The sequence below is a fragment of the Hypomesus nipponensis genome, chromosome 13 (genome assembly GCF_054491055.1).
Source record: "Hypomesus nipponensis isolate SF chromosome 13, ASM5449105v1, whole genome shotgun sequence".
NCBI lineage: Eukaryota > Metazoa > Chordata > Actinopteri > Osmeriformes > Osmeridae > Hypomesus > Hypomesus nipponensis.
The window spans coordinates 5,428,307-5,453,074 of NC_140373.1; the positions used below are offsets into that span (position 1 = coordinate 5,428,307).

Genomic DNA, 24,768 nt, shown 5'->3' on the forward strand with positions numbered 1-24,768 from the left:
TGCATTCACAGTGGAGCGACGCTGTCATTGTGGCTCCGCGCGCAAATTGAGCGAGCCTGCTGTAGGACCTAATGGAATCAACCCAAAATATTTACCGATTTGTATTTTTCACTAAATTTTAATCTGTTGTGGACATTTCTAAGGTGCATTTAACTAAAAGAGGATCCTGTTGAACCCGTCATGAAAATGAGAGGAAGAGCGGTAAAGATGTAAGTGAGCTTTCTACATGTTGCTGATCCTAATGCATGCTTTTCAGAGTGAAGTAGCCATTATTGCGTACTTTTAACTGACAGAAAGACTGTAAAAAACGAAACATTTCTGAAGATATCAGTCCATTCTACTCAGTAATGAATAACACAGACTAAAACAAGATAGCCTAAGCAAGACAAACTTATTAAGGATCAGTCTGCGTTGTCTGCGTGGAGTTTATTTTCTTAATCTTGGGTCATGGACAAATGAAAATTGAAGGAAAAGTAGGTGCATACCAAGCTTACGTTTACAAGTGCCGGTCTAATTATTCTGTCTATTATATAGAGTATTTGACGCACAGTGTCCACATAATCTGAAACTAAGATAATCTAAATGTGTTATTATTAGATAAAGTTGAACAATAAGCCACAATGAACAAGTTACAAATTCATGTGTATTGTATTTGTAACAGCTATGAACTGGGCTATTGAAATACATCCGTTTTAATCAGATAATAATTCTGTTGGAAGTTAAGCATTCGACAAAATCAAATAGATTAGGTATTTTTATGGAAATCAGGCATACAAAATTATCCGGTTCTTGTAAGAAAGGCACCTTTCCTGTTAATTAGGGTAGACAATTCCACAAGAGGGATATAACATGCATGCATGACCATGCATGGTCATTTGGTTACTTGTGCATTTACAATGAATTATATACTTTCCCTCAGTTTGTTCTTTTCTCCAAATCACTCTTATTCACATCTGATTGCAAACAGTAGCAACTGAAGAAGCCATACTTGGCTGGCCAGGGGGCCACAGTCACAGATGCAAAGGCAACCAACAGTAAGCAAAGGCAACCAGCAGTAAGCCAAGACTAATCATTCACCGCTGTACAGTATACAGATACACCTAAAATATGACATATTTTTCCTTTCTGTCTGAGATTTTTTAAAGGCTAGCTAACACATTTCCATTATCTTGGCGCTTACGGGCTGGTTGGGGTGAGCCATAAAGCACATTTAGGACATGTCTAAATTATTGCTCTTGTGCATTTGCTGCCTAAGATCTACGATCTACAGTATTGACTGCAGTAAATTTATGAAGTGCCAAACAGACCTCTGCAGGCTTGTGCTCTGTGTGTCAGGTGTAGATTAAACCAGGGGAATTTATTCTGTCATTGAGGTAGGTGATAGCTTAATATCCACAGAAATGATGGGTCTATATCTGATTTATTGATCTATTGATTTAAAATATCAGCGCTCCACCCTGTGTTCCCTCTGTCCCACGTAAATGTAATCCTCCCTCACATCTCTCTCTTCACAAACCACCTCCCTTAAATCTCCCCCTCCCTGCTCTCTCACCCTTTCTGCTTTCATTTACATCTGTCCTCCTCACCCCATGACATTAGAATATTTCCTTCTCTCCTCAATAGCTCATTAATCTCTCTCATGATCGTCGTTCCACAGTGTGTCTGCTTTGTCACTGTAATGTTACCCCCTATTCACCCCCTCCCCTCCCTCCCTTGATCTCTCTCTCCTTCTCTCACGACTCTGTTCTCGTGTCCAATTTCCCCTTCCTTCTTCACACATCCTCCTTCATCGCTCTCTAAAATGTCAGACCAGTGTGTCATGTGATGAGAAAAGTACCGCTTTTAAACAAGATCTCATTGTTGACCATTCAAGTTAGGGAGCCCATTTTTTCCATCCGTTTCAATGAAGGCCTTGTCTGACATAGCATGCCACGCCGCTCTCCTACCGCCATAGCCAGGACTCCCATCTCTCTCGGTAAACAAAAAATACAGCCTAAAAATATTCATGGAGGAGCGTTTGTTTTGTTTGATAAGGAATGGAGGATAAACATCTTGGTGTGTCTTGTAAGAGCAGCCTGAGCCAAGGCCTCTCTGATAGGGCTGTCTCGACCTGTGTTCAGACTCACAGCTCCCATCTCTGTCAATGGCTCATTATGGGGGCTATATCCCTGAAAGTCTTCAACTGGCGGAGCACAATGAGTATTATTAGCTGCATTCCTTGGACGACTCACCACACACACACACACCCACACACACACACACACACACCCACAAACACACCCACACACACCCACACACACACATATGCATGAAAGCAGACACATACCACCCCACCTCAGAGCCCTCCACCACCCCGTCATGTGATACAGTACTTAGAGATCGATTTCAATTTTAATCTGGGTAAGTGGATCTTGCCTGGGTCTTCAGCCATTTTAAAGATGCGCAGAAGTCATTTGCTGTTCTATTGTTTTTTTTTTCTTATTCCAGGAGTGGACTGATGGCACATAACAAGGCTGATTTGGTGCCGTTTATAGCATTAGCATCTTGTCCAACAATAAGATTGGATGGACAACATGACTGGCACATTGACGCAAGGAGTTTTTCCTGAGAGGATTAGTAATGGGAGAGCAAGGCAGAGTTGATCAGGTATTAATGAACTGTGTTAGGGTGGGAAGACCAGCTATTTTTAGAGGCTAACATGTAAAATAAAAAGTGTCAATTACAGAAAACACAGTGTTACTTGCACTGAGCAAATTACTGTACAACAGCAGTTTAGGGATTACTGACCACAGAGGGCGTGATCAAAATGGTGTTCATGGTGTAGCTCAATGGTGTGAACAATTTAATAAAGGGCAATTTTGATCAAAGAAGTCAACTTGAAGATTGAAACTTTCTTACTTTGTTATTTGACTAAATTGTTGAGAAACTCAGATAGTATACTAATGTATGTGTAATATAATCCCTGTCTCACTGTGGAATACATGGATTATGTTAATGCCATCTGCTCTGCACTGAAATAGGACAGCACTGCAGGGATGTCAATTATAAAGGAGTCACGGTGACACCAAAGCTCTCTTTACGAGTTTCATCGTCTGTATGAAAGGACGTTTTGATCCTTAGACTTTGCTAAAGCTCTTCAAACACATGTTTTTGTTGTTCAACCACGATGAAGCAAAAGTGTGAGGTCCCCTGTGCCTCCTCACTGCAATTAGACTAGTTACCCTCCATCATGTATCAAATGACACACTGTTGTTTATCCAGACCATCTCCTGCCAATCACACACGTTTTCAACAGCGAAATTGCCCCCTTTTGACAGAGTAATTTGTACCTCTCCAATAAACTGGCTGTCTCCCACCGCCAATCTCCCTTCCTGCTTTCTCTCTAGGCTTGACAGCTATTGGGGAGGTTGACGTTGGCCACGCCCCCCCTACGCCCAGGTGGTCGGTCTTGGAGCATGCCCATATCCCATCATGCCCCTGCTGGCAGGCTGGCTACTGCGCCACTCGGTGGTCATGTGTCTGCTGCTGCACAGCCTGGTGCTGATGACCTGCTGCTTCCACCACGCCGCCACCAGCTGCTCCCAGAGCTGCTACTGCACCGAGAGCGAGACCGGGGGAAAGACCGTGCGCTGCAGCAACCTGCGCCTCACCGAGGTGCCCCAGGACCTGCCCAACGACACGCGACGAGTCTACCTGGACAACAACCTCATCACCAGTGTTCCCAGTGACGCCTTCAGCGACCTGCCCCTCCTCACTGAGCTGGACCTGTCCCACAACGAGCTGGCCCAGCTGGAGGCGGGGGCCTTCCGAGGGCTGGGACAATCCCTGCACTTCCTGGACCTGTCCTCCAACAAGCTGGTGACCTTCGACCCCGAGGCCTTTGAGGGCCTGCGAGCACGCGCCAACCTGACTAACAACCCCTGGCACTGTGACTGCAACCTGCAGATGGCCATGCCCCACATAGACCTGGAGCCCATGTCGCTGACGGGCATCGTGTGCCAGACCTCGGAACCTCCAGACATGGGTGCCGAGGGCGTGCCCTTCCTGCTGGCCAAAGACCTGGACCTCTGTGTGGTGATGAAGAAGACCACAGACGTGGCCATGCTGGTCACCATGTTTGGCTGGTTCACCATGGTTATCTCCTACCTGGTCTACTATGTCAGGCACAACACGGAGGACGCCAGACGCCACCTGGAGTACCTCAAGTCTCTGCCTGGGAAGCAGGGAAAGTCCGAGGAGTCTTCCACCATCAGCACTGTGGTGTAGGTGCTGAGGGAATGCATGGGGGGTGGCACATATTCCTACTGTATTTGATTGGATTCTGTGACTGGGGTGTGACACAGCCAGTGGCCAAGACAGGTGGTAATGGATGCATAGGACTTCCAGCTGCACCTTGTTCCCTAAGGCAGCCCTAAATAGTTTGGTCTTTCTGTTATGTTTAAGCCACGGTGGCAGAACTTGTGCCTGTGCTGGAAGTCCAGGCAAAACCAATCTAACCCAGATTAATAATTCAGACCGAAGTGGGCCATTAAAGACTATGCCATGGTGAGTAAAAGCAGAAGACTGTGTTGGAGAGTTCCAAAAATGGTCTTTAAATGGGATGTATTCAGTGGGGCATGCACCTTGATTCACTTCCCCACAGAGACACCACTCAGGATGCCTATGTAGGGATTCTTTGGCCACAAAACAGCAATAAATGAAAACAACAGGACAGAGCGACACACGCGTTATGCTCTCTTCAGTCAAGTCCTTATTCATTAAAGAACTGTTGTCCATGCTGCATCCATACAGTAAAGATATTCATTAGTATATTATAAACAGTGAAATGTTGTTCTTTTTGATTAAAACGTCTTATATGGGTTTCGTTTTTGGAATGATTGTTGCTTTAAATACAATGTTTTATGGAACGCTTTACAACCTTGGGAAATCCAAACTCAGCAAATACGGTCCATGCATGTTTAAATCAAATCTTCCTTTGAAGCCAGCCATCCTGTATTTGGCATGCAGGTCACTGAACAAGATTATTGCGCATATAATCAATGCAACGCCCATAAAGTGTTCTCAAATCAGATTATTACATCAAGCACAGCTCTGGCAGCGAAGTGCACCGCAATTCAAATAATTTATTTTACCTACAGTACAAACTGTGCTTCTATTCTGTCTTCTGTAAGGGGTTTAGACAGAGAACCCCCCCCTTCCCGCCAAGTACTTGGCTCAATTTTCAACCCTTAAATTTTTTTGCCTGTGTGAGGAAAAACACCCTTGTCATATTCTGAAACTCAATGACCCTGCATACACAATGCCAAAAGTGAGGAATATTGCATGTTTTGTCAGTTCCTTAGGTCCTGCCCACCACGGTTGCTGTAAGCTGTAACCACAAATAGGTCAGTTGGGAGTTCCATTGCGTTTCTGACCGTCCGTGACATGGTGGAACGCACACTTGGCAAAGAGGGAACCCCCCCCGGCTGACGTTTCACCCAGGGAGGTGAAGGACACAGTGACGCAGCCACGCCAGTCCACCTGATAGTTACCATGGGCAAACTTCACACGGTAGTGTTGCTTGTGTCCTTGTCAGAAACCAGACACCCCCCCCCTCTCTCTCTCTCTGCAAAGGCTAAAGCCATAATTCTTATTTGTAGATGTATCGCTGTGTTACTGGTTTAGTCCTCTAATTCATAACCTCAAATAAGTGTCCCATTTGAATAATGTTTCTCCATGTTACTTTCAGTAATATAGCGCACTGTAGCCTGTACTAACAAAGACTCATATCACCAAGATGTGACCGTTTCATTCCTAGTGCACAGTACTTACTGTTGGCAGTAGCAGTTAAGACCGATCTGATTGGTTGTCTTCTTGGCTGTCGTCTTTAAGAGCCTTGGGGGTCACGCTGGAAGCCACGCCGTCTGGTGCCGTCATTCCCATGGGGCTTCCCAAACAGCATCGCAGGGGCCATGACCTGACAGTCCATTTGCTGTTCTAGATATAAACCACCTAATACACCAGGCTGACTCAGTAATGCATCTCCATTTCCTGACAGAGTAATCTTGCTTTGAGTGACCAGAGAAGAAAAAAGGAGGAGTGAGGGCAGAGTAGCATCGTGGGTAGTATACTGTAAATCAACATTGATCAGGCATTTAAGTGCACGGGTGCATCCACTAACCTAATTTTATGGCCACTAGCGTGATTGTTCTACACAATAGCTTACTTGGTGATGGACACAAAACCAGTATTTTCTTATAAATTAAAGAAAAGGACATCATAAAGAAACTGCCTCTTTGACCTTTGCGCTCAACCTGGTAAGATTAGTCCACGTCATCATGAATAATGAAACTGCTGTTCGAGGTTTCCTAGCAGGTACGAGGATTGTCAACATGGGTATCCCTACATCAAAAACATGGAAAGCCTGTTGAGCAGAGCACAAGGCAATAAACTATGTATGACAGCCATAAGAAAAGATGAGGGAAAGTCTTGAGATGGCATCCATCATGTTGGGTGACCCAGTTTTTGGGGCAAGAGAGAGCCATGGGGGACCACCTGCCCTCCCCACCCCGCCACCCCCCATATATGCTGCTTAGCGATGGGCTGTCCCAGCTGGTTGGAGCTCTATCAGGGTGCCCTTGAGCTGACCAGTGGAGTGGAAGAGGAGCCACTCATCTCCAAAGGGCTGACATTGTTACATCTGCCTCACATGTACTAACTCCCCAATGCCACACCTCAGCTTTAAGTGTTCCTTTTAAACCCTCCATGGTAGTGCTTAGTTCCATTTTCTTCTTGTCCTGACTTAGGGCCAGACTCAAGGACAGTTTTTCTGTTCTGCGAATTAGCACTTATTTGTATGGCTCCTTTCTTTCTCAACTTTCGCAACTCACGTATACTTTTCTTACAACTCCAATCTCCTTTACAAGGTAACATTTATGCATTTCTCATGGCTGAGCTTCCTTTACAGGGCTGTGTTATTGATCTTGACAGAGATCATCTTGAGGGAAGCCCAAATACCATGCTAGCGTGACGATTGGGAGGTTCAACAGCACTGAAATATAGATGGTAAGTCTCCCTACCTGACATTTCCTGCCACACACACTCCCAGCCTTCCTAGGGAGCATGTTCACCCCCACTCACCGACCAGCACTGAGTACTGAGTACACAAACACAAACAAAGCCTTTGTGTGTCGAACTTCATTGTTTGAAACTGTGTGAGCCTAGACTCTGTGTGTCTGGTCACGTGAAAGTACATGGGTGGATGTATGTGCGCATTTGCAAGTGTGATCCTCTTTGTGTGGGCTTGTGTATAAGTGCGTGCTGTGTGAAGGTGGCAGGTGGAGGGCGGTGGGGGTAGGGGCCGGTGGGTAGGGGGTAGGGGCTGGGGGTAGGGGGGTGGGGGTAGGGGCTGGGGGTAGGGGGGTGGGGGTAGGGGGTGGGGGTAGTGGCTGGGGGAAGGGGCTGGGGGGTTGTACACAGGTAATGTAACACTCTATTCCCCAGCACAGAGCTGTCGCTGGGGTTAATTTAAATTTCAGCCCAGCTCACCATGCCCCGCCCGCTACCCCGGACACGTTACACTGGCGTGAGCATTACAACTGCAGGGTAATGGGACACAAAGTGCAGGATAGAGTGACGCATCCAATCCTGCAGAGCGCAGCCCCACATGGCATTGGGTTGCAGATGAAAATGTTTCCAGGGCCTCGATCACATGGGGAGTTCACAGCGATGACCCTAGGTGGACTGTTTCCTCTTCCTGTCACACAGTGACACAGTACCCAGGTGAGGAGGACCCCTTATTCAGGGTGTGTCAATAGAGACCTCTTTCCTAGCTCCCTCCTTCTTGGTGTGATACTTAGAAACACACATGTATGTATAAGAAGATGTTTCCTGATGTACTTTCACACTTGTACCTCGAAAAGAAAGGAAATATTTCATTGGCTAGGTAGACTCTTTCACCCATTTCCCTGTATTTCCCTTCTATCTGAGTAAGTACAGCGCCCCCTGTCTGTAAAATTGGTATAGTACTGGTTTTAGTTGTAAACTTCTCTTTTTTACTGAAAATATTGTGTTCAAGGAATTGACATGTTAACACACTGTAATATTTGACTGGAAATCTTGCACAGACATTTCCACAACATGGAAACTGTAAATAAGGTTGCCGGTAAGTGTGATTATGTTATGCATACCTAAGTGTTGTACCAGAATCCGTTTTCTCGGGAGACAATATAATTGTGACGCATTACAAAAAAACACACCCCCTGCCGTCATGGCAACTGAGGAGCTGTAACTTTGAGCACAGAATCCTCTAGTTGCCAGTATTACCGCATCCAAACAGATTTACGGTAAGAGGATAACTCTGCGTTTCTGCTTCCAGATACTGAATCACAGTCATAAATCAATGTAAAACCTTTCCAAACTATGCAGAACCTAACATTCCCTCTTGACTGTCTTGTATAGCCCTTGAAGTGAATACAAATAAAGCATGGTATACAAACATATCATGCCTGAACCCTAAACTTAATCCTAGAGTTAGGTTAACCTTGACCCAGGGGTCAAAGTTAGCAGGCCTAGGCAGATCAGCTGGGTTGGGTTCATTTACATTTAGCAGACGCTCTTATCCAGAGCAACTTACAGTAAGTACAGGGACATTCCCCCTGAGGCAAGTAGGGTGAAGTGCCTTACCCAACGGTCATTTGGCACAGGCCAGGGAATCAAACTGGCGACCTTCAGATTATTAGCCCGACTCCCTCACCGCTAAGCCACCTGACTCCTGACAATATTAGGTCAGCAAAGATAACAGAGTTTTAGCAGTGAATAATGACCTGAAGGTTTGATGGACAATAAGAGAAGTGTGGATTTCAAGGATCACATTTGTGGCTCTAGTTCAGAAGACACCCAGTGACCATGATCCACCAGGTATGATAGACAAACACATGCACTGAGGACCAGTGGGCATACTCAAAGTCTCTGCCTAAACAGTGTCATATTTAGTAAAACAGCTGTACAAAACACCAGGGATTGCACACATGGATAATAGCATACGCTGCAACAACATAGTGGATTTACTATTTTCTTTGTTAGGGTTTAAGCGACGGTCTGAAGAATACCAAAGTAGAACTTCAAAGGTTCAAGAAACAATAAAGCAGCTTCTCTTTATCACCCGGGATATCCATTGTTAACAAACTCACCATTTACCCCCTTGTTTGATGTCACATGCCACCAGATGGCCCTCTTGCAGAGCCTAAACGGTGAAGTTGTACAATTTCAACAGGTGATCACTTCTAAGACCCTTATTACACATAATTGCACTATGTAGATCAACACTTTCAATGGTTTCTAAAGTAAACACTTATATTTTTCAGATTCTATACCTCAGTCAATTGTGAAAATTGTGAAACTGTCGCTGGAAGTTCCAGATCATTATTCAGATAACTTCCTAGATTATTCCGATATAGGCTTTTACTAGTGTTAATTAATTTTAGGTAATTAATTACAAAAAACAAGATAATTACCTCATTAGCCAATGTTCCCTGGTATGTAATTATTAGTGAAATCCATATACTCTGTAAACTTGGAATAACATACATTTTGGGTAACATGCAACACACACCAACATCTAAAGTATTTCTCTTTGAACTTACACATCTTTTTACATATGTGATAGATCATATGTAAAATGTCAAAATGTATGTAATGTCACAAGGAGCATTAAACAATTTTTCAGATTCTATACCTCAGTCAATTGTGAAAATTGTGAAACTGTCTCTGGAAGTTCCAGATCATTATTCAGATAACTTCCTAGATTATTCCGATATAGGCTTTTACTAGTGTTAATTAATTTTAGGTAATTAATTACAAAAAACAAGATAATTACCTCATTAGCCAATGTTCCCTGGTATGTAATTATTAGTGAAATCCATATACTCTGTAAACTTGGAATAACATACATTTTGGGTAACATGCAACACACACCAACATCTAAAGTATTTCTCTTTGAACTTACACATCTTTTTACATATGTGATAGATCATATGTAAAATGTCAAAATGTATGTAATGTCACAAGGAGCATTAAACAATTTCAGTTCCCATGGATAAAGACATAGATGGTCATAATAAGATTTGGAATAAAATAAGTAAATCAAAAATTGTTGGGGGATTCAACTGGCCAGTTTAAATAAAATAATTATTTAGAACTAGACGCAATACTGGATGCCAATACAACTAGATTTTGGATTCATTCATCATCAGAATGAAAGTGTAAGAAAGCCTCTGGGATTTACATGTTTACGACATCCATTCCCTACGTGTAGTATGTGGAAGCCTATAAATATCTACTAGATATCTACTTTATCAATGAAGTGTTCAGAGGTCATTTGTAGTAAAACCTCCGTTGGTGTGAAATCGGCTAAAACAAGATGAACATCCTGATTGGTGAGTAGCAGTGTGATGAAGTTAAACTTCCGCAATCGAACTTGTTGAAGTTACTAGAGAACAGGCAAGATAGGCTCATAGGTATGAACTGTATGAATTTATTAATATTAAATTGCGTTCATTTAGCATTCATATATGATCCTGTCTCCCTTTGGAATGCAGATTATTTTCTTGTGTTTGTTTAACAATCAAGTATAAAGTTATATGAAAAGTCAAAATATATATATATATTTTAAATAACGTTGATATATTGGTAGGCTATGATAGGTCTATGACTACTTTGTCACGTTAACGTATCTTTATATATATTATTTTTTGTTGTTGTTTAGTTTTTTGTTTAGTTTGTTTGTTGTTGCTATTATTATTATAATTAAGTTGAACTTGCAATATCCAACACGTATTATGATTACTATTTCTAATTTGTCAGACTATATTCTGGTCATGTTTAAGTAAAGAACTCCAGTCTAAAAATAGCACAAATCAGACACCAGCCCCTTTTTGCAGTGGTCATTTGAATCCGTGTTTCGTTTGCAGCTGTCTTTATTATTGGTTTTTCCTCCAGCAGTTTTAGCGATTCACTGCTACATGGCCACTTCAGCCCTTAGCGCTCCTCTTGAGGGATATTCTGGCGATACTTCCATGGCTGAGAACGGTCTACTTGTCGAAGATCCTCAATTCTATGACATTGGACAGAAAAGCCGGGCTTTGATCGATAAAGTGATTCTTGCAATACCGGAGACACACAAGTCTTGCATTCATGCAGAAGTAAGTGATAATGTCTGTGTATTAATATGTTCCTCTAAGCAGGCTTGTTATCGTGATTGTGTAAAGGCAGTTGATGTCTGAACAGTTTGCAAATGGGTAGCGATCGAAGCAACTAATTATTCGACAACTGATAGGAACGTTGTTTCCCACTGTGAAGCATGATGGGATCACGGCTGACCTTAGGCGTCGGGCAGGCCTTATCTACTGTAGTCTCTCCCAGACCCAATGCTTTTGTAAATATGTCTCACCAGTTTGGCTATATTCATCGAATAGTATGTTATTTACCATGGATTAGTCTACTATTTTATAATAAGGTATTTAGTGATACATAATTATAAATACATTGTTATCTAAATTCTACTCAATACATCATTACACATTGATATCAACTGTAAATAAATCAAATTATTGACATGAATGTCTCAATTCGCTCTTTCAGACTCTGACGCTAAACTCGACCGATGAGCACAAACTGCAGTTCATGGCGACCAAGATTGGCATTCCCTCTGCTCCCACTCTTAAAGCTGTGTCAAATGACTTTCCATTGGTAAGTCATTGGGTTTGCCAGCACGGATTCCTCTGCTGCCCTGTCTCATATTAGAGAGGAAAGGAGAGGCATGGCTAGACTAACATTGTGCTTGTCTTCTCCAGGAAAGTGTCCTGAGACACATGTTGCAGGGTCTGCAACAGCAAAAGGACTTAATGCTGGCCGCCACACAGCATCTGGCTGCGACAGAGAGAGTGACTGAGATGCAGGTTGATCTCAGAGACCTTCTCATAAAAATCAGAAAGGTGATTACAGACATCCCAACATCCTACTCTTCACACTTTTACAGTTTAGGATCATAATGGAACTTAGCTACAGTAGAATACGTATTGTTAAGGGTTCATGTATTAAAGCAAATCAGACCCCATATCTGAAATGTGATGCTATAAGTAAATTCTCTTTTGTGTTGCAGATGCTGAAAATTGTTCAGAAAGAGTCCAAACAGGAGCCACCTTCTGCCCACCTGGTTCTGAAAGTCAGTGGACAATATGAGGCTCAGGTGGCGATGCACCTGACCATGGTCCAGCTCCAAGCCTTCGGACAAGACATTGTACGCAGTCTAAGGAACATACTCCAGCCCAGTGAGGCGTTAGACGCACTGTAGACATACAGTACTCATTGTCCGAAACGTACCTTACGCCCATTGTGTTAGGAGGTGTTTATTAATTTATACCAAACCTATTTATATATTTATCATTTATTTATTTTAATATAATTGATTAATCTTTATTTATATTGCAGTATACAAATTATGCAGATTTTTTCTACAGTGTTTCAATATCACCAATACAGCACGAGGTAGTTTATTTTATTTAATACATTAAAATAACCAGTGTAAGCTTTATAAGCTAAATTTGAATGAGGTTGCATAGACTAAATATTTTGTTCAGTAAATGTGTGCTCTTGTATTGCAATCATTTTATTTTTGATAAAAAAAGTAAATATATGTATTTTATATTTATGTTAAATTTATGTTGTTATTTATGTCCCATTCATGATGAATAAAGACTTTCAATGAGTATGGCCATTGCAAATAAATCCCTCTTTAAAATCTATAAATCTTTGTACTAAAAGATACATACTGTATTTCCAGCCCAAATGTCATAATCCCACAAGTAATTATTGATAGACTTGATCAGGATCAAGTCGCATGAAAGATGTGAGGAAAAATCCTTTAAACACAAATTGAGATGGTCATCACATACTCTTAAGTAGGGGCTTTCTACATTTACATTCAGTCTTTTAGCAGACACTCTTTTCCAAAGCGACTTTCAGTAGGTACACGGACATTCCTCCGAGGCAAGTAGGGTGAAGGGCACAACTCCATTTGGCACTCCCGGGAATCGAACCAGCAACCTTCTGATTAATAGCCGATTCCCTAACCACTCAGCCATCTGACTCCCTTCCTAGTAAATCTTTAAATATGTACACAAATTCGAATTGCATGCATCACAGTCAGGCAAAGATTTAGGAAGAGTTCCTTATATACGAGATGCATTTCTTAAAGAAAATGTTACCTGTTTAAACCATTTTGACTCTCATTTTTTACATCAGTGGGCAAGTTAAGACACAAATGAGGGCCAGTAAAACGGAATTTGAATTATTACAAAGAATGGGTAGATACACACAATAACAGGCAGTTTACTTGGAAGTCTGGTAAAGATAAAACTCTGACTCCTGTCTACAGTGACTTTGCAGTACATTTTCCAAGAACCAAAAGCAAAGTGTATTACAACATCTGACTGTCAGACAGATTTCCTTTAGGAAGTGAATCAACTGTATGACTAACAAAGGCATGAGATCTTGAGGTTTAAGCAAAAAATGATATTATCCACCGAGCAAGTACAGTTAAATTTTTTTATCAGTCATGTTGCTCAAAAGGGGGCATGGATTACTACTACTAATCTCTTAATACAATCAAAAGGAAAATAAGGCCCCCAAAAAATCATAAGATCGTTCTGACAACGGTAGATGTCTGGCATGCAAAGCAGGTCCTCTTAGTAGGAATAGAAACTAAATTTGACCTCCTTTACAAGAAACACTTATTGAAAGAAAACCTCAGAGAACTTATCTTCAGACACATACATAGCAGAGTAAAGGGGATATACTTTCCTCATGGTTTTGCTTTATTACAAAAAAAGGCTGTTTACATTGTTTACTTTTAACAGACTTATAACTGAACAATAATTGAATTGGTTTTACAAACATAGTAAAAATAACCTAAAAGACTGATGGGTACAACAAACACGGTTTTTGAAAAAAAGAATGCACCTGGTCCATTGAAATGGCAGGTGAATGTATGTCAGTGTACATCTGGGAGGCATGGTGGAGACTGGTCCTAGAGGGCAGAGATAGCCTTGGCAGCTACTCTTCTCCCTAGAGGCAGGGTCAGGTCTGTGATGGCCAGAACCACCTTGGGCTTGGCCAGAGCAGGCAGCTTTACTAGCTCTGATACCTGGGGGCAAACAGTACCACAGACACATGAACCTTTCAAACCCCCTGTGTCATGGTACGATGAGCTCCTCTCCAAATCAGTCTGAACATTCCTCTTTTCAAATGTTTTTTTTTAAATCTCAACTATTACCAAATATTTACACCGCCCAAATACTTCCAAGCAAGATGAGTAAAACCCTAACCTGTGATCTGTGTTCACACAACCCAGCCCTATGCATCACTCCTGACAACTTCCAGCCTTCCCACACTTCCACTCACCATGGTGAAAGGCATGAACTGTAGGATGCTTCCACGACTTCCCTGCTCCAGGCACTCCACACACTCCTCCATGAAGCTCTGGACAAACTGGGTGTGTGGTCCTGCGGTCTTGGAGCCCAGGATGGAGGAGATAAGCAGGAACAGATTGGCTGAGGAGACAGAGAAAGGGAGGGGCTGGCGTCAGAAAAGGAGTACTGGCTGCTCTCCCATCTCCTACGCTGTGATGGCTAAACAGTGACAAAGAAGGAAAACCTAGATCCACGTAAGATGTAGTGGGATCAGTGATCCCACCAAGCCAGAATAAGCTGATCTTACTCAGATCTTAGCTAGTGAATCTAAACATAGAAAATTGGTACTGGAGATAGCTTTAAAGCAACAGTAGAAGTTATTAAAGAAGTTCTGTCCGTTTAATATCACAGCTTAGATTGTTGTACTCCATCCCTTTATGAAAATACATCTGGACAAACGTTTCTTGGTGACAACACACGGTCCTAGCAGGATAAGAACAAAGTGTCTGCAAGGCAAAATGCCAAGTGACGGGCGCTACAGACGCTGCTGTTCGGAGGCAGAGCTAACCTAGGACACGGTTGAGAGGGTCCCTCATGTTGACGGTGTGCAGCTGGGAGGCAGACAGGGAGCTGCTCATGGAGCGGTCACCTACGGAGGAGGGCAAGGGTCACACAGAGCCAGGGGAAAATGGACACAGTTTGCCGGATGGCAGACAAATCAGTCAGATACTTACTCTGATGTGTCATTGCTATGTCACATGGGTTACAAGGAACGCGTTATGTTGACAGGGGTACCCCCCCCAAAGGAAACATTTTAGGGAAGCAATGTCACATTATGAAATCATGGGTGGTGATCAAGTGTTGTTGCACAAGTGTTAAGGGATTCCTTGCATATGATGTAATGGGTTTCATCAAAACTTTTTTTATACCATCGTTTTTCTGTGGTTAAATGTACTATATATAGCTACTGAATATGTTCTACAAAAGTTTACAATAAGAAAACGAAACAAAAACCAAAGTTTATCAAATAAACATATCAAAAATGCATTAATATGTGAGGAAAATATGACAAGGAATGTTTAATCTATTCTAGATGACAAATTTGTCTGACATACTAAAAAACTATGTAATCATCATTATCATATCATTATTCCAGCTCCGTTTCAATATCCCGTTTCTAAGTCCCATCCGGCAGACTAAACACAGGATTAAATTGCTTTCCAAAATAATGCAACTCACTATTTGATACTGAGAACTTCCTGGAGACCTGAATAACCAAGATTGCTCAAATGAAAAGCGTATACATTTTGGAATTATAGCTATGCCTAAATTGAGATAGATATCAAGAATAAACACCTAGTATTTTAACAATGTTTCGAAATGTATTTGATATAAAATATACTTTTACTATTGGGAAATGTATTTCATTTAAAGCAACAACGTTTTAGTGAGCCATGTAACAACTAGATGACAGGCAATGTTACATGTGAAGACAGTGCTCGATAAAGTCACACAAGCTTCCCAGCTACGGATGCCAAACTAATGTGGCAGACAGAGCTTACAACAGACAACTTGCTGTGGAGTCAGTCAGGTCGAAACCTTGCCTGACATTGTCAATTTTTTTTGTGAGCGGGGCTAAGTTGGGCTGGCAGCCAGGCTAGTCTAAACCAGCATCTGCAATGAATTACAGCAATATGTGTTTTCCAAATAAAGCACACACATTGATAAAACCACATATTGCTCCTTAGATGGGGTATTCTAACTGCACCTCTATTCATCATCACAGCATGATGCATCTTGACTTCCTCAGAGTTCAGTGTAAAAAAAAAAGAAAAAAAGAGGTTCCTGTTGTTTTACATCGCTGATTTCCAAACATGGTCAAACAACATGATGTAAATCAACAATAAACTACATGTACAGTACCAGTCAAAAGTTTGGACACAATTTCCCATTCAATTGAATGTTCATTGATTTAGCAGTGAAGTTCCACCCTGACTGGCTGTTGTTCTTGGTGTGAAGAGGGCGTGTGTTCAGCGTGTGTTCAGCGTGTGTTCAGCAGACCCACCTGGACTGGAGAGGACCACCGGCTCGTCCTCATTGGAGCTGAGGAGACGCATCAGTTTGGAGGGCTGTGTGTCATCCAGAGGATACAGGCTGCTGTAGTCCTGCCGTCAAACACAAACAATACTGGATGAGTAACTGTACTGGATGCCCCCACCCCCCCCTCCCTCACTTAATGCCCAGTACGTGTGTCTACCTACCTTGAGCACTTTACATTTCCAACTCAAAAATGAAGTACTCTTAACATTTTTAACAGTCCGTCACGAGCAAAGCATGCTTCTGTCGAGGTGTGTGTGTGTGTATTATGCTTCTGCGTTGGTGTGTGTGTGTGTGTATTATGCTTCTGCGTTGGGGTGTGTGTATTATGCTTCTGCGTTGGTGTGTGTATTATGCTTTTGCGTTGGTGTGTGTATTATGCTTTTGCGTTGGTGTATGTGTGTGTGTGTATTATGCTTCAGCGTTGGTGTATGTGTGTGTGTGTATTATGCTTCAGCGTTGGTGTATGTGTGTGTGTGTATTATGCTTCTGCGTTGGTGTATGTGTGTGTGTGTGTATTATGCTTCTGCGTTGGTGTGTGTGTGTGTGTATTATGCTTCTGCGTTGGTGTGTGTGTGTGTGTGTATTATGCTTCTGCGTTGGTGTGTGTGTGTGTGTATTATGCTTCTGCGTTGGTGTGTGTGTGTGTGTATTATGCTTCTGCGTTGGTGTGTGTGTGTGTGTATTATGCTTCTGCGTTGGTGTGTGTGTGTGTATTATGCTTCTGCGTTGGTGTGTGTGTGTGTGTGTATTATGCTTCTGCGTTGGTGTGTGTGTGTGTATTATGCTTCTGCGTTGGTGTGTGTGTGTATTATGCTTCTGCGTTGGTGTGTGTGTGTATTATGCTTCTGCGTTGGTGTGTGTGCTACCTCAATGTCCTCCCTCTGCCTCTTTCGTTGCCTGGCAGAGGCCTGTCCTTTGTGGCTGGAGGAGTAGGAGCTGAGGGCACACCACACTGACAGCCTGGAGGACAACGCCACATGATCAATGGGCTGGCAACAGAACATGTCACTTCCCATAGTTCACCCATAGTCTCCAGTAGTTTAAACTCTCCCAAAGGCTTCATTCCTTGAGACATTTCTGGCCTAACTAGGATAGGATTACTAACAACTGTGTAGTAGGGCAAACCGTCCTATTCATCTGATGTCTGAGATTGTGGGCCGTCACCCATCCATGCTGAGTTCTTACTTGGCTAAAGCTTTGCCAGGTGGGTCCGCCAGGCTGTGCCAGTGGGCAGAGTCTGTGAGCAGGTTTGGCAGGATGTGGCCCAGCAGAGTAAGGGTAATCTGCTGGGTGTCCAAGCAGAAGATACTGTAGAGAAGTTCCACCACACGGTTAGCCCACTCCTGCCGAGTCTCCTTCAGAAGTTCCTGGAGAAGAACAACATGCATCTGCGTTCTTTATTGAGAACAAACACATGGACACCTACACACCGAGTTCAATGCAAAAAACAACAACATTGTAGTCTAGTGGCATCACAGCAGTTTTGTATTTCCTCAGGTTTTCTAGTCTACCTTGACCAGGTTGTTGGTGAACCAGAAAACCCCTCCCATGTGCAGCAGGCTCTCAAACAGGTGCAGTGCCCGGCTGTCCACCCAGCCCTTCCACAGCACGGTGCGGAACTGCTTGCTGAGGGCCTCGTGGATGGGCTCCTTGGCCGGGAGCAGGTTCCGGTAGGGGATGGGTTCCTGGCCCTCGATGGGGGGCCTCAGGGCCAGGCCCGTCTGCTGGAATACGTCAGCACACATGTGCTCCAGGATGGAGCTCATGATCACCACTCTGACGTAGAAGAGAGCGGGGGGGGGGGGGGGGGGGGTATTATGACTGAATGAATTTAAGGCGCAAGAACGTCCAGTGTGCTGATAGGAAAACATCCCTTTCTCGAAGACCTTTTCTAAATGTGATGCTTGGCAATGTTTATATACTGCTTTCACAACAATGCAGGGTGAACTAAAGGATATAGGAAAGAAGGTGTGTGTGTGTGTTTACCGTTCGTTGTAGAACTGCAGAGTGTTTTCTCCATACAGGGGGTTCATGAGCTGGCGGATCATGGTCTGAGGCTTCTCCCTCTCATCCAGCCCCAGCATCCTAACATGGGCCACCAGCCAGGCCACAGCACAGATAGCCATGCTGCACACCTTCCCCTTGATGTTGTCTGTGATCTTCTGCACTCAGGACAGAGCCCCGAGACAGTGGACAGGAAAGAGAGAGCTCAAATGGGAGAGAATGAGAGGTTGAGAGGAAGGAAAGAAAAATCCATAGATGGGGGGAGGAAGGAAGTGAAAGGAGATTGTGAACTCTGACTTTGCAAAACGTCAGAGTTTGTCAGACGTCACAGAAAACACGCATCATGCAATGATACAATTTCCATTACATTCCATACTAGAGAAGCTGGAAGAAAAATAGAGAAGTGACAGAACGAGAGAGAGAGAGAGAGAGAGAGAGAGTAGGATGAACTAACCTGCACCGCCTCTACTGAAAGTACTCCGTTTTCCCATGCGTTCAGAACTTCTAAAATGGCGGCAGGCGTGCTGAGGCAAATTTCATGCCACTTCATCTGACTGGAAAACCAGGAAAATCATTATGAGACTGGCATAACATCAACAACCAGCATTCAAAAGGTCATGGGAGAAAGAGCTGGTGAAAAAGTCTGTGAAACTTCCAAAATAAATCCTTTTCGAAGGATAAAGCCTTTTCTTTCACTCGAAACTAGATAAGAATACATTGTGGTTATGACAGGAGGGTGGAGAAGTTCCTCACACTAGCTTCATCTCAGAGGAGTTGTTAAGCAGGGCCACCAGACTCTCCACCTTGCCAGACTCTGGCCTGAAGCAGGGATGGTCAGGGTTCAGAGTCTTGCCCTCCTCTGGCATGCACGTCTGCAGCCACGTCTCAAAGAACGGGGTCTCCCCGGAGGGGCTCGGCTCGGACAAGATCACCTGTGTCAGCGGGCCAATACAATACAGGTCAAACGATCAGGCTCGCTATCACAATCAATGACTACAATACAATTTAATCGCAGTCAATGACTAAAAATGACTAAATGTAAATGCATGAGTTTCAAGAGCTGATACATATGAAAGGCAGGGTAACTTCAGTTGGCTCTTAATATTCCACTAACGGTCAGTAATCGCTTTAGGCGTTGGTGTGGTCATGTGGCGCAAGTGTTGGATGAATGCAAAAATCCTCAGCGGAACCACACAGATGTGTTAAGAACAGGAGTTCTTTTCTTTCGTGTTGTGTGATATGATAACACCTTGACCCACCTCTGAGCCGTAGGTCTGCACCACGTGACAGAGCATGAGGAAGGAGATGTCAAACAGCAGAGCTCGGACCGAAGCAGATTTGGCTGCAAGACAGCAGCAAATAAGCCACTTAAGATAACTCGACAGCACTCGGAAACACTCCCACATGTAACAACTGAGTCAAGTGAAATGATATATTTATAATAGTTAAACGTCGCTGAAGTACTCACATCCTTCTCCACTAATGTGCTTGGGAAACTCATTTAGCCTGGAGGCACAAAGACAGACTGGGAGTTAATCTTCACAGAGAATCACATACCTCTCCCTCCTTTACAAACTCTTTAAAAAAACAGTCATGATTTCCAGCAAGAAATGACGATGTTGTCTGACATGTGAAGAAATCAGGTCAACAGTCATCCATGCTGCATGATGAGTATAGGGTTAGGGTGTGCCAGACCACTGTTTAATCCCAAGGCGCGAGTCTCACTTAATGAATTTTCTCGCGAATGACTTGAGTTTCCCTGTAGCAGCAGCCGCCGCAAGCAGGAGGTCCAGACTCTTCCCGGACAGCATGTGTCCCAGAACCCCCAGCAGACCCTCAGGAGACTTGGAATGGTCTGCATCCACTGTCTACCACAACAAGGGGGAGACAGACAGCCAGTGAGAACATGCTAGCTAGAGAACGTCCGAAACGCTTTTTGGAGACAGCTTTACAAATATGTTATCGGACATCCATGTTTATTTTTATTTATATTTACAGTCGACAATGTCGACTGATGCAAAGAGTTGAAGCATACACAACTCTGACACGGCATTCGGTTCTGGGGAGTCATGTTTAAGTTGTGTGTGACAGATGCGGAGTGAGAAAGGAATGAGATTGCCTTGAGGATGTTGGTGACTGTAGGCTCGGCTCGAAGGATGAGGCCTGGGTTGGGCTGGATGTTGGCGTTTTCCGCTGTCTTTAGCCTTGGGAAGTACTCCCTATCCTCAGCCCTGAAGAAAACGTTGGGCAGGAGAGGTAGAGAGAGGTAGAGAGAGAGAGGTAGAGAGAGAGAGAGAGAGAGAGAGAGAGAGAGAGAGAGAGAGAGAGAGAGAGAGAGAGAGAGACACACACACACACAAAGATCGATAGACCACATAGAAAGGTAGATAGGGATAGAAAGTTGTGGAATTGAAGAAGGGAGTGCAGGAGATGGAGTAAAGAGGAAGAAGAAAGATGAAATGGATTAGTGCTGGCTTTGAGTGGCATGACCTGGAACAGCACAACCTTCTCCTTGAAACCAGAGTTCATCTTCAGTCCAATTGGAGGCCAAACGCGCTACTAAAGACAGTTGCTAACCCCCATTCCAATTCATTGAACAATTGTAGAAATTAGTAGAATCCCATACCGTTTAGAGGTGAGGTTGGTCGTGTTGGAGTCTGACAGGAGACCAAGCTTATTGCACTCCTGCAGCAGCATATTGAGACAGTCACAACTGGGAACAGTGGGACGAGAGGGAAAGACGCAAAAAGCCAATACATTCCCTGTTAATACACACACTTTATTCGCAGAACTGTTTGAAGTTATTTACAGAATATTAGCTTTGTGTTCTGAGGTCCCTTACTTGCATCGCTGGTCAGCCTTATCCAGCAGAGGAGTGAGTTTCAGCAGGTACTCAAAGGCAATGTTTACATCCTCCATGAAGTCCTGACAATGTGGATATGCCATGTTTAAAATAGCCAATGTCACATCAACACTCATAAACCATCAACAGATATCATCAACGTGTGTTGTGGTGTCAAAAAATATTCGGTCATGGTTCTGTACCTGTCCCTTCTCCCCTTGAGGGTACTTCTTAAGTCTGAGGAGAACCTGAGGGATCTAGGATAGAGGTGGAGGTCATTGGTGAAGAGCAGTGTGTAGGTGTCTGAGCTTGGTGGAGTGTACGTGTAAGAGAGAGAGAGAGACATGGAGAGAAAGAGAGAGAGACATGGAGGGGAAGAGACAGGGAGAGAGACAGGGAGAGAGGACAGACACCAACCTTGAGGAACGTAAAGGCTGTCCACTTGAGCTCCTCGGTGCCCTCTGGAGATTCGATGAGGCCAGTGAAGCAGGCCTTCCAGATCTCCAACACAAACAGAGGAGCAGGGATACGCTGCGCAGGACACGGCCAATCACAGCATGTCAAGATCAAAAATCCTGAAGAACATACGGACCAAGAGTGCTGTCCAAACTGAGGGGGGTGACAAACGCTCACCTGCATTCTCTTGATCATCATCAGCTGCTCCACCAATGGCTGGATCTCCCCTGTGAGGTTCATGGTGCCTTCCAACATGACGAAGGCGTGGACAGATGGGAAGGACGTGTGGAGTGGAGGCTTGCTTTGTACTGACAGCATCTGAGGAATACTGGTAGAGAGAAGGAAACATTCACACAGCAATACTTCCAATTTAATTTGCCATTAAGTTGAAGTCATCTTGATTCACTGAGGCTCGGCATGTCACTGAAAGGGGATTGTTTGATCAAAGAATTTGAGACAATATTATCAGAGGAGGATTTGGCTCATCGAACCTTTTCACCAATGACACACACTCCTCCAGCTTGGTTCTCAGTGTCTGATTGGTCAGACTACTGAGGCTGTCTGTGACTCGGACCACTGCTTGCTCCACATTGGTCCAAGAGGCTGTGGGAGTGGACCCAGAGAGACAATCTGTATAAAACTGGACAGACATGCACGACCACCGAGGTCTACACACAGTACGAGACACACACACACACACCTTGTTCCTCCAGACGGGCGATGTGAATGAGGGCCCTGTTCTTGGTACTACCCATCAGATTGGCCAGCCTCTCCTCACAGGCTCTCAGACTGGCCTCTGTGCTGGTGGATGGCCCCAGATCCCTCAGCCTCTCACAGTAGAAGGCAGAGCCCTGCAGCAGCCACACCACCACACCCAGCAGGGCCCGGCACAGCCCGATACACTCTTCGGCTTTTCCGTGGCAGCTGCGCACAGCGTGGAGAAAGGAGAGCGGAGGGTTGAGATGGTGAAATGAGTCGATGGCCCCTTTAACTCCCAATTGGAAAGCGACGGTAGGATATGATACCACTTTATACCTGAGGCGATGGCAGAACATGTCCATGATCTCGAGCAGAGACTTGACGCAGAGTTCTCGAGAGAAGTCGTCAAACTGAGGAGTAAAAATAACAACGACGTAATTCAAACATGAGTTTGAATTAAGAGCCTGCAGGATGTGTGAGACGACTGAAGTGGATGAATAAGTATGTTTGAATCATCATCGTCAGTGTGAGAGTGGAATATTGATCTCACCTTGCTGATGGCTGTGAGGACAGTTGAATAAGACACCATCTGCGGCCAAGGCAATAATACAGTAACATTAACAGCAGTAAAGTGACAAAGGTTGAGCATAATCACTGTACATTAGGTCATAGACCAGCCTTACAACCGAATCCTTGTCATGACATGATAAATAAATAAGGTCTCATCAAGTTTACCTGAGAGCTGATGGCGTACTTGAGGTAAGACAGGATAAGTGGGTTGGGTGAGGGGCCTATCATTGCTTGCTCCATAAGAGCTTCTGAAATACACATGACACAACATTGCCCTGGAATGTTTTACCATGCACAAGTATTGAATGATTGAATGGTACACCAACAAAACTATGTAAGTACAACAATATTAAGTCCTGACAATGTATGATACGTATAATGATATTCTCATGAGTTTTGGTTTGACTTACCTGCAAGATTTAGATAGTCCCATGTGGCGCCCTTTGGAAAGTTTTTTTTAATGTTTATGGCCCACTGGTAGTCACTCCAGCGCTCCTTCCAAGCCTGCAGTATCGCTTGTTTCAAATTAACCACCTTCATCCTGACAGGAGAATATCGTACTCTCAAGAGCTACATAACAATAAAATAAATGTTGTGTCAGATTTAATACACATCTACTCATATATTGGTCTCAAGGCTCAATGATGTCTAACTTGGTGCTGATGTGCAGGGCAAACAAAAAAACATGAGAAATATCCTTCATTCAACCTTTACTAAGTCTAGGTAGACTACTTTAGGAAGTTTACCCTCTCATGTCTTCGCGCTGCTATAAAGCTGACTGCTACAGTAGCTAAATAGTATTGTCTATACAGTAATCAATATGCTGTAGTTAGTTAATTTAGTTGCTAAATAATATGAACGGTACTTTTGGTCTTGACGCGTTTACTACTAGACTACAGTAGTATGTTTAATAGCTTGGGTTGGGGAGTACTCTACGAGACTAGTCTGACTAGACTAGCTAACTGGCAAAACAACTGACGTGCTAAATTAAGGTAATTTCAGAACCACAATTAACTCAGCATTCAAAGAAGAGTGAAAGTATTTAATCAAGCAAACCATTACTGACCTGCAACGCCCGTAAAATATTAATTTAACAGATAATTACAGCAAAATCTTCAGATTGACAAAGAAATAGACGCCATCTTTGTCTGTAACATTGTAAACGCTGATTGGTCAACATATACGACGATGAGTGAACATCAATCTCATTGGTTAGCTGACGATGTCTCAAGTACATTTGGTACCACATCTTATTCACCAGTAGGTGTCACTGCCACCAAAGACTTTCACCGATCTTTGGAGGAACCGATGCTTGGAAAGAGGTTTTGGTCGAAATGGCACAAATCTCTCTGCACAGTGCACACAGTTAAGTTTCAACAAGAGTTTGGCAAAATACCTTATTGATGCAGTAGGCCTTCAGGGAAGGCCGGGTGTGTTCTAGCTTAGGAAACCAACGTTTCCTTGTATCTAAGTGTCATTTGTGTATAAATGTTTCAGGGATTCCTAGCGAAGGCCTTCACGAAACAACGTCTGTCTTAGCATATCTACACGTTTACTTCAGTCAGTTTATTATTGGTGGCATTTTGTAAATAAACTCCTGGAATTATTCACGTGTTCTGCTACAACGTGCACAGGAATTTTGAAGGGCAG

At 43.6% G+C, this 24,768-nt stretch overlaps 3 protein-coding genes across 6 annotated transcripts; 2 read left to right on the top strand and 1 right to left on the bottom strand.

The window, feature by feature from the left end:
* The first annotated feature begins 25 nt into the window (after nucleotides 1-25).
* Nucleotides 26-4,845, top strand: lrrc3ca (leucine rich repeat containing 3Ca). Of its 2 annotated transcripts, XM_084670292.1 has the most exons (3): nucleotides 26-209; nucleotides 2,488-2,646; nucleotides 3,387-4,845. In XM_084670292.1, exon 3 carries the CDS (start codon nucleotides 3,472-3,474, stop codon nucleotides 4,264-4,266), a length of 795 nt encoding a protein of 264 aa, XP_084526418.1. In that variant the 5' UTR covers nucleotides 26-209; nucleotides 2,488-2,646; nucleotides 3,387-3,471; the 3' UTR covers nucleotides 4,267-4,845. The 2 variants fall into 2 exon arrangements, with proteins under 2 accessions (XP_084526418.1, XP_084526417.1); XM_084670291.1 differs by lacking the exon at nucleotides 2,488-2,646.
* Nucleotides 4,846-8,444: 3,599 nt separating this feature from the next.
* On the top strand, nucleotides 8,445-12,802 carry LOC146259649 (uncharacterized). Its single transcript, XM_084670604.1, has 4 exons — nucleotides 8,445-11,180; nucleotides 11,620-11,727; nucleotides 11,832-11,972; nucleotides 12,140-12,802. Exons 1-4 carry the CDS (start codon nucleotides 11,001-11,003, stop codon nucleotides 12,329-12,331), a joined length of 621 nt encoding a protein of 206 aa, XP_084526730.1. The 5' UTR covers nucleotides 8,445-11,000; the 3' UTR covers nucleotides 12,332-12,802.
* Nucleotides 12,803-13,832: 1,030 nt separating this feature from the next.
* Nucleotides 13,833-24,285, bottom strand: med24 (mediator complex subunit 24). Of its 3 annotated transcripts, none has more exons than XM_084670602.1 (26): nucleotides 24,185-24,285; nucleotides 23,529-23,688; nucleotides 23,284-23,366; nucleotides 23,099-23,137; nucleotides 22,885-22,958; nucleotides 22,550-22,773; nucleotides 22,341-22,452; nucleotides 22,027-22,177; nucleotides 21,811-21,924; nucleotides 21,597-21,650; nucleotides 21,394-21,476; nucleotides 21,178-21,264; nucleotides 20,671-20,770; nucleotides 20,277-20,419; nucleotides 20,020-20,057; nucleotides 19,811-19,893; nucleotides 19,305-19,483; nucleotides 19,006-19,105; nucleotides 18,534-18,709; nucleotides 18,059-18,323; nucleotides 17,733-17,914; nucleotides 17,414-17,507; nucleotides 16,513-16,612; nucleotides 15,016-15,096; nucleotides 14,440-14,588; nucleotides 13,833-14,182 (listed from the first exon to the last, which is right to left on the bottom strand). In XM_084670602.1, the coding sequence occupies exons 2-26, from the start codon at nucleotides 23,656-23,658 to the stop codon at nucleotides 14,066-14,068; spliced, it is 2,958 nt and encodes a 985-aa protein (XP_084526728.1). In that variant the 5' UTR covers nucleotides 23,659-23,688; nucleotides 24,185-24,285; the 3' UTR covers nucleotides 13,833-14,065. The 3 variants fall into 3 exon arrangements, with proteins under 3 accessions (XP_084526728.1, XP_084526726.1, XP_084526727.1); XM_084670600.1 differs by having other exon boundaries at nucleotides 20,671-20,782; XM_084670601.1 differs by having other exon boundaries at nucleotides 20,671-20,782; nucleotides 23,529-23,659; nucleotides 24,185-24,273.
* Between the last annotated feature and the right edge of the window lie 483 nt (nucleotides 24,286-24,768).